Source organism: Haliaeetus leucocephalus, unplaced genomic scaffold (assembly GCF_000737465.1).
Source record: "Haliaeetus leucocephalus isolate CR32 unplaced genomic scaffold, Haliaeetus_leucocephalus-4.0 Scaffold195, whole genome shotgun sequence".
NCBI lineage: Eukaryota > Metazoa > Chordata > Aves > Accipitriformes > Accipitridae > Haliaeetus > Haliaeetus leucocephalus.
The window spans coordinates 9,057,436-9,066,251 of record NW_010972631.1 but is presented as its reverse complement, the minus strand read 5'-3'; the positions used below and the strand labels follow the sequence as shown (position 1 = coordinate 9,066,251).

At 39.6% G+C, this 8,816-nt stretch overlaps 1 protein-coding gene across 1 annotated transcript in view; it reads left to right on the top strand.

Annotated features, from left to right (window-relative positions):
• COL19A1 (collagen, type XIX, alpha 1) overlaps positions 1–8,816 on the top strand; it is a 51,236-nt gene that overhangs the window by 36,400 nt on the left and 6,020 nt on the right. Inside the window, exons 25-27 of the mRNA XM_010565830.1 lie at positions 4,183–4,353; positions 5,294–5,360; positions 7,217–7,372. Of these exons, the coding sequence (XP_010564132.1) occupies positions 4,183–4,353; positions 5,294–5,360; positions 7,217–7,372 (394 nt within the window). The remainder of the gene's footprint in view (positions 1–4,182; positions 4,354–5,293; positions 5,361–7,216; positions 7,373–8,816) is intronic.

The following is an 8,816-nucleotide window of genomic DNA, read 5'->3' as shown; positions in this document are numbered from 1 at the left end:
CAGGGGGGGAGGTGGGGGTTTTTCCCCCCCCCCCCCCCCCGATCAGGTATTACAGACATGCATCTGTGAGAGACATTGCAATGATTACAGAAAATAACACAAAGTCAAGGTTTTCTTGCAGCCATTATTATTACCACTGTACAGCGTACTCCAGTTTGAGACCAGCTGTTGCAATTACAGAAAAGAGAAGCATCAAAATTGGAAGGACAGAGTAAAACTCTTGAGATTTTCACGTCTAATATAAACATATCTTTGTAGAATCCGTTTTAGGAAGGAAGAAGTCACCTGGGCTGAAATAATCTTACACATCCTTTGAGTGACTAAATGCTGCTGTTATTACTACTTTATAAACTTGAGTGACAAATCAGTTGAAAACATGTGTTTTATAACAATCAGAAATACGCCTTTCAAGTCATTGCAACAACAGATTAAAGTCCTGGTGGCTGGCTTATTTATTGCTATTATCTGCATACCTTGATCACAGACCGAGAGCCTGCTGGACTAGACCATGTAGAAACCCAAGCAAAACAATAGTTCTTTCTGCACAGAATTTAGTACAAAATTAAATGCGAGAGATGGGAGAACGCTAGAAAGGAGGAGGACTGAATAAATCAACACCGTAGGCAGAGACAGCAAAATGCAAATGTCCTACCCTGTTTTTTGTAGAATTCGTAGCGGAGGAGACTTTAAAGAGGAATCTGGAGGGAGATATGAGCTAGTTTTATGAATTTTTGCAAGGAGCTTCTTCCAAACACAAAGAAAACACTGGAGGCAGTTAAAAAAAATGCTTGTTTGAAAAGTGGCTGTAGTATTTGATCTGCCTCCTACACATTGGCAGCCTGTAAAATGCGAATGGTTTAGAATAAAAGCAATTCCAGGATCAGCTTCACACTGCCATAGCACCATGGTCTTAGACAAACCTGCATTTTTCTTTATTTCTAGTAGAATAGCTATCTATACCTACTCTGCAGGGTTATAAATCTGAGAAATTTTATGTGTATATGTATGCCTTAAGTAGGTTTTTAATGAAGGCTTCTTGTAAGTATAGTGAATCTTTAGACAGCTTTTTTTATATATTCAAGTGCATGCATGTGTGTATGCTCTCATTTGAAAGCACTATCAGAAAAAATAGTGTGTTCAGGGGCTCCCTATACTGGACTTCAGTCTCCAAAAAAGTGACTAAACTAAGAATTATATTAAAGGCTATACCGCTTTCAATTTTTGCAATAGCATATTGGTAGAACAGGAGTTGTTCTTCAATTTTATAATGTTTCAGGTTGCTATGAGTGAAGTGGGAGATGGAGGATGGAAGCAAAAACTTTGTTAAGGCCAGGAAAGAGCCTCTTCCCTGCAGACTGCAAAAGTTCCACTTCTCAGTCAGAATCCTTCCTCTGCCCTGAATTTCTCAAGGTGTTGCAATACACATCCTGATACAACAGATGTATGCAGGACAGAACACTTTTTCTTGTAAAGCTTAAAATTTATAGAAACGTGAAAAAGTATGCCTCTTCCATCAGAAGAGTACACTTCCAGTTCCCCCAATGCACGTATGTTCTCTTTCCTGCTCCCATCGACTGTTGAAAATCTGAGTCTTTGACAAGGGTTACAGGTGTCTTTTGGGTATCACATCATATCTTGTCTTTTTTTCTACTGATTAACTAAATTAGCTCTGTTTGTTGGAAATCATTCCTATGCTGCATATTTAGAGTTTTGCCCAAAGTATTAATGCCCAGAAACTAAAACTGGAAATCAGGTGTCTGCAATATTGACACGTTAGGTCTTTTAAGAGAAACACAATAAACTTAACCACACTGGGGTTGTTTCCATGTCACACTGGCTTCCCTGACTATGTGATCGTGTTAGCAGTTTGACAGGTTGTATCAGGTTAACGTGGCAAGGTTCTGGTAATGGGGGCTGCAGGGGTGGCTTCTGTGAGAAGACGCCAGGAGCTGCCCTATGTCGGACAGAGCCAATTCCAGCCGGCTCCAAGATGAACCTGCTGCTGGCCAAAGCTGAGCCCATGAGTGATGTTGGTACTGCCTGTGGGACAGAAAGGATAAAAAATGCTGTGCAACAGCTAGGAGACAGGAGTGAGAAGCTGTGAGAGCCCCAGCCCTGCAGACCCCCAGGTCAGTGCAGAAGGAGGGCAGGAGGTGCTCCAGGCACCGGAGCAGAGATTCCCCTGCAGCCCGTGGTGATGAAGACCATGGTGAGGCAGGCTGTCCCCCTGCAGCCCAGGGAGGTCCACGGGGGAGCAGATCTCCACCTGCAGTCCGGGGAGAGAGGAGCCCACACCGAAGCAGGGGGATGCCCGAAGGAGGCTGTGACCCTGTGGGAAGCCCGTGCTGGAGCAGGCTCCTGGCAGGACCTGTGGCCCTGTGGAAAGAGGATCCCACGCTGGAGCAGGTTTTCTGGCAGGACTTGTGACCCCACGGGGGACCCACGCTGGAGCAGTCTGTGCCTGAAGGACTGCAGCCCGGGGAAGGGACCCACGCTGGAGAAGTTCGTGAAGATCTGCAGCCCATGGGAAGGACTCCATGCTGGAGCAGGAGAAGAATGTGAGAAGGAAGGAGCAGCAGAGATGAAGCATCAAGGACTGACTGCAACCCCCATTTCCCCATCCTTCTGTACCACTCAGGGGGAGGAGGTAGAAGAGTGAGGAGTGAAGTTGAGCCTGGGAAGAAGGGGGGTGGGTCAAGCAGAAAGTCTCACTATACTGCTCTGTTATTAATTCGCAATAAATTAAATTAATTTTCCCAGAGCTCAGTCTGTTTTCCCCTAACGGTAATTGGTGAGTGATCCTCCCTGTCCTTATTTTGACTCACAAGCTTTTTATCTCATCTTTTCCCCTGTCTTGCTGAGGAGTGAGAGAGCAGCTGGGTGGGTACCTGACAGGCAGACAAGGTCAACCCACCACAGAGGTTAAAATTACTGGTGTGAGATGATGAGGTCTCAGATTTTGATAGCTGGGGATTTTTTCTTGTGGTAGACTTTCAGAGTTCAGAGCTTCTGTGCTCTTACTGAGGGCAATTTAAACTCCAGTTGGGAATGCATTATGGTTTCAGTTAATGTAATAAAACATTACAGGTTACAGTGGTCTTTGTAATGAAGCTTAGTTATAGGCAGTAATAAGCTCTAACTCACTGGAAATCATACAGATTGGGGGACAGATAGGTGATAAAAATGGTATACAACCTCCTACTTGCATCCTTACCTTACCTTCTTTCTTTTTCAATCTTTACATGTCATGTAAATATGACTTAAGAATGTAACTACACTTTTATTGGTTTATCAGTCACTGATGTCTCAGATCTGAATACAATTTACCAGCACTTGCTGTAGATTAAGGATGCAATTAATTCCATTCATTCACCCTTCATAAATGTAGATTCTGAATTTATCTAGTAAAGATGTAGTCAGTTCTTGGTGCTGTTTGCTGCTTATGGAGGAGCCTAAAATTAGCTTAACTGATGCAGCAAGGGCAGTCAGTGACCCTTAAGAACTGCCAGCTGTTCATTTACCATCTGAACACGTGACTAGCGCTGCTCTGCTCCACAGCTGTAGTTCACTGAACTAATAGCTAATACATTAAGTCACTCTAAAAGATTTAATTCCTTATAAATAAAACAAATTTAAATGCCATTTCAGCCATGATGGAAGCTGTGCTGGCTGGAACATTGACCTTCAATTTATTTTCTTGCAAGGAGTTCACTTATTATATATAGATTTGTGTGTTTGTTGTTTCTTTGATTAACTGAAATTTTGTGTACACACAGAAATAAAATATTAGGCTTCTAGGGAAAGTTACAGAAAAAAGCCTGATGCCTTGTGCCTGGGGGAATTTGAGCACCTAAATTCTACCTATGCCGTATTTGACTTTTCTAGATCCTTGGATAAGGGCTACAAACTTTCTGCATCCAGATTCTGTCCTTGAAAAGTGGGTTACAGAGTCAAGCTATTATTTTTTTGTCATTGACTTCAACATTAAATGTGTAAGAAAACAAAGCATTACTTCCTGTGTTTTCAGAGATGAGGGTTAGCCTGTAAAATCAGCTTCCCTGCATGACTTATAAACATCTATTTCTGAACAGGGAAGAATTTTCTCTTTAGCGTGCATGGGTGACTCTTCCTAGTTTGTTCCACTGCGTGCAATGGTTTTCTTTCCGCTTTTATTTTACACAGGGAGACCAGGGTATTCCAGGGGACAGAGGTCCACAAGGTGAACGAGGGAAACCTGGCCCATCAGGAGAAAAGGGGGATGTGGGTCCTATTGGGCCACCAGGAGACAGAGGCTATCCAGGATCACCAGGTCATCAAGGTCCCCCGGGTTCACCAGGACCCCCAGGGTTTCCAGTAAGTAAATACACATTTTCCTTGGTTGCTTGTGAATTCAGACGACGTGAAGGTGGCGTGTGCTGAGCACTGGAAATTCAACTGAGGAATGCCACATTAGCAAAAAAACTAAGATAGCTCTGGGAGAATTTCAGTGTTCAGTGAAGAGGTGGAAAAAATATATCTAGGTGATCAAACAGATACTTTTAAATTCTTTTTTAAACATATGCTATGGATAAACTTTAATTATTTATTTCATTAGCTCCTGACAAATCAGTATGGCTACTCAGTACTGTTCATTTTCATTTTTCATACGCTTAAGGGCTAAAGTATAAGTCTTTGCAACTGAGAAAGAAAAGGAGTCAGCCAAAATGATTCTCAATAAAAGGGAAATCAGCATTTCAAAAGACAATGAAATGCTGCATGTCAGCTGTAGATATCTTGGTTTGTCTCCCTGTGCGCACAGGCACACATCCATGTTACGGGGTCTTTATACCCTCAGTCAGATAGAGTAAAGCTCTAAAAAACTTTTCCAGTGAAGTAATTGGTCCTGCAGTGCAGTTCCAGTTAGTCAGCTCTGCATCAAAGCAGTTAGTCCCTAGAGGGGGTGAGAAGTTGGGAAATGCTATGCAAACAGCAAGTAAAGCATAGCGGTGTCACTGGACAGCCTCAACTGTCTTACACAAATTAATTTCCATACACATAATGTGCTGATCATCTTGATAGTTGGGAGGGTCTCTTCCACTTCATGGTATTAGTGGTCTTTATAATATTGTAATGTGTTTGCAATAAAATGGCCTTTGCAGTTAAGTAGATAACACAAATATATTAAAATATTTAATTTTTGGTGAAAGCTTTACATTTTTAATGCTAATTTCAGCATTTTTTTTATTTTTGTAGCATCACAAAATGCCCTTGGTATGTTTCTTCTGATACATATCACCTTTTTTTTCCTCATCAGGCTGATACAGTTTCACTTGAAGAAATAAAAAATTATATCAAACAAGAGGTTCTTAAGGTTTTTGAAGGTAAGAAAATGAAGTATTATACAACTAAACGTAAATCTTAAATTCTGTTCTAAATGTTTTATATCCCTACAGCCTTTATATACATTTCTTTACATGTCATCTTATGTTGGACTTAGCAGCTGCCTTGTTGCTGCAGCTGTACTTAACTGCTGTTTAGGTCTACTTCATTTATAATTGTTTGAACATAATTACATTATAGTATCTGTTAACCAGAGCATTTCCTTATGTAAAAGACCGGCATTAAAAGGCAGTTTGTTCCAAATCGTAATAGCAAACATATGCATCTATCACTGTAGATACATATATGTCATATATCTTTGCAGATACGTATGTATCTACAACGTATCATTAAGACATTAAAGATTTATTTAAATGGAGACAATAGAAATACCTAATTATTTTGGCCACTTAGTGGATGACTATCTAAATGAGAGAAAGGCTTGACAGCTTTCAGCCATGCAGGTCCAAACTGCTGTGCCTTTGCAACAAACATCCCTGCTAAGCTCCAAAGCTCCCTTGCAGACCACCATCTTCTGGCACAATTTTAGGCAAGTACCAGATTCAGCCAAAGCCTTTGTACTATGTAAGCTTTTTTAGGTGTGTCCTTACTCTGAAAAGGAAATATTTTTCTTCCCCAGCGTTTTCTTAGTCAGGGTTGAAAAGCAATGACTCAGGTAGGTGTCTGAAACAAGCTTCTTCTCGAACACCTCTTAACAGTAGCTTCTCTTCCATTGCAAAATGCATTTCTTATGTCTGCAATGTGCTTAGCTATTTTGTCATGAATATTTGTGGATACAAAACCTTTTATCTTTTAGGAATAAAAGAAGTCATATAAAGCTTGAGACTTTTTAAACTCTTCAGGCAGTTTTTCACTTTATAACAAGGCTATTATTTTGTGTATTTTCACCCTTCCCCAGACTGCTACTCCTTAGGAGTTTAACCTACTGTGTATTTCAAGAGCAGTTTGTTTGCTGAAGTTATCTCCTTGTTACCATTCCATTTGAATGGGAAAAGTATTTAGTCTATTCATAAAAAGGAAGTGTTAAAAGGTGTCCTGCCTACAGGGAATATTGGGGTTTGTCTTTACAGCTGTTCAATTTTCTACACCTCACTAGTGTTCCCACAGATCTTGTATTTTTGGCTTGTTTCACTTTGCCTATTTTCTATCACCTTGCTTATTTTTTGTTTGATGCCCACTCTTCTCTTTACTCTAATCTTTCTCTTAAATCTTAAAACTCCACCACAGTAAATACCTGCTAAATTGTGGAATCCTTAGTTAAGTTTTTTAATCCAGTATAAATGAGAGAGATTCAAGGTTAGTACCTATTTTGTCTACCTCTGAGGAACACTAAAATGTTACCAAATGCACTTTATTCCACCAGTTCATGCTGAAATCTCTGCAATTAATAATGTTTGTTGAGCAGTTACACATATTTTCACAACTGTTTTCAGGGTTTCAGCACATTCCAAGAACTGTTTGTGGTAGTTAAGCTCTACTTTGCAATGTATTATGAGTTACAAACATGTAAGGTAGCCCTTCATAGGGGTCTTAAGTACTAATTATTGCGTGTTCTTGTATTTTAAGTACTTCCATGAACAGGAGTCAGAAGTCATTTGAAATACTGGAATACATTAGTAAAAGAGAGTAGTAATAGAAATTTTGATACAAATTCATTCAGATTATTTCAAAGAAGGCCTCAGTACTTCTAGGAGCATTTAATACCTTAACATTTAGAAGGATTAAACACCTTAATTCCAGAAACTTACTTTAGCTGGGGCTTAGGGATTTATTTATTTTCCCATACTCTGCTAGCAGGTTTCTTACCCACTTTTTCTCGTGTCCTTTGTTAATGAAGAAAGGATGGCTCAGTTTGTGTCCCAGCTGAAGCTGCCTGCTGCAATGCTTGCCTCCCAAGCTCACGGAAGACCAGGGCCCCCAGGAAAAGATGGGTTACCAGGGCCACCAGGAAAGGATGGTTTGCCAGGGCCACCAGGAGAACGTGGAATTCAAGGTAGGAATTCCAAAAAATGTTCCCATGAATTGTATCTTGAAATCTTTATACACCTGCTAATGATTGTTAAATAAGCCAGGATTACCTATCTAGCTTCCTAATAATTAACTTTTAAAACTGTACTTATGTTTTTCCAGACTAGATCTAAGTATTAACCCATAGTAAATGTGTGGATTTTACTGATTAAAAACTCCTAATCAGTGCATTTTATTCTAATAAGTGATAAAGTTAATTACTGACAGATATCTAAAGCTGACAGATACCTAGACTACTGTAGCAGTTATTTTTTTCTCCAAAATACTTTAACAAGTAAGAAAAACTATTCCAGCACTCTAATGTAACTATTTCAATCCTGTTCGATATTGAGAGACCATCTTATTTCAGAACCAAAATTAGATCTCCAAGTCTGAGTGCTTTCAGCTCTGATCCTGAGACAACAGAGGGGAGGAAAAACTGAGGGCAAATATTATTCTTTAAGCAGCAGTGAAAACTGAAATATTACCACGTGAATTCTTTTTACAGTGAAGTAATCTATTTTCACAAATCAGTTTCAGAGTAATCGGCTTTTCACTAAACCCCAAACGGTAATTTGTACATTGCAATGCATTTGGAAAGTGTAGGGCTCTCGGTTCACTGAACTGTCTTTCACTGCAAAATTAGCTTCAAGGGACCCAGGCTCATTGTAGCTGCGCTCTACTGTAGAGTCAGCCGCTCCGAGATTAAAAGGAAGAGGAGAACAGAATAAAAGGAAAAAAGAATTTATCAATGAATAATATTTTGTGGGTGGGTAATATGTAATTTGCAGTTTATCTGGAGGTAGTTCTCTATTATCTTTTGTTAGTTTGGTCTGCTCTGGAGTCAGAGCAAGTCAGACTGGAATGAAGAACATGAGAGCAAAGCTGAAGATGTGTGGATCCTAAAGCTATCAGAAGAATAAAGACTTACTAACACTGATAAGCGCAAACCCCTGACAGAAGCTTGAAAAATGTGATGAGCTCAGAATGAGAAGAACAAGAAAAAAGGATCAAGGAAAACAATAAAAGGCTTAGAATCTTACAACACTGACTTCATCATTACCTAAATATTCAGATCACTGTAAACAACTTCAATGTCAGTGCCAGATTGTTCAATGATGATGTATGTGGTGGATAGTCTCAGACGCTTCTGGGAAGTGGAACGTTGTCCTAGGCTTCATTTCCAGCTAGTGAGCATCAAGAGTAAAGATGATAGCTATGCTTGAAAATAAAAAAAAAAAAAAAAAAAAGCTAAAAAAAAAAAAAAAAGCTGCTTTTTCATGCCTTATGCTTAACTAAAAGTAGTGCCCCATGTATGCAGGTTTTCCATTTATTTTACTGATATGCTCAATACTCATTTTTTATTAGGAAAAGGTAAGCTAAGTGAGAAACATTTACTTTTCTGATACATCAAAAGATATATGAAATCA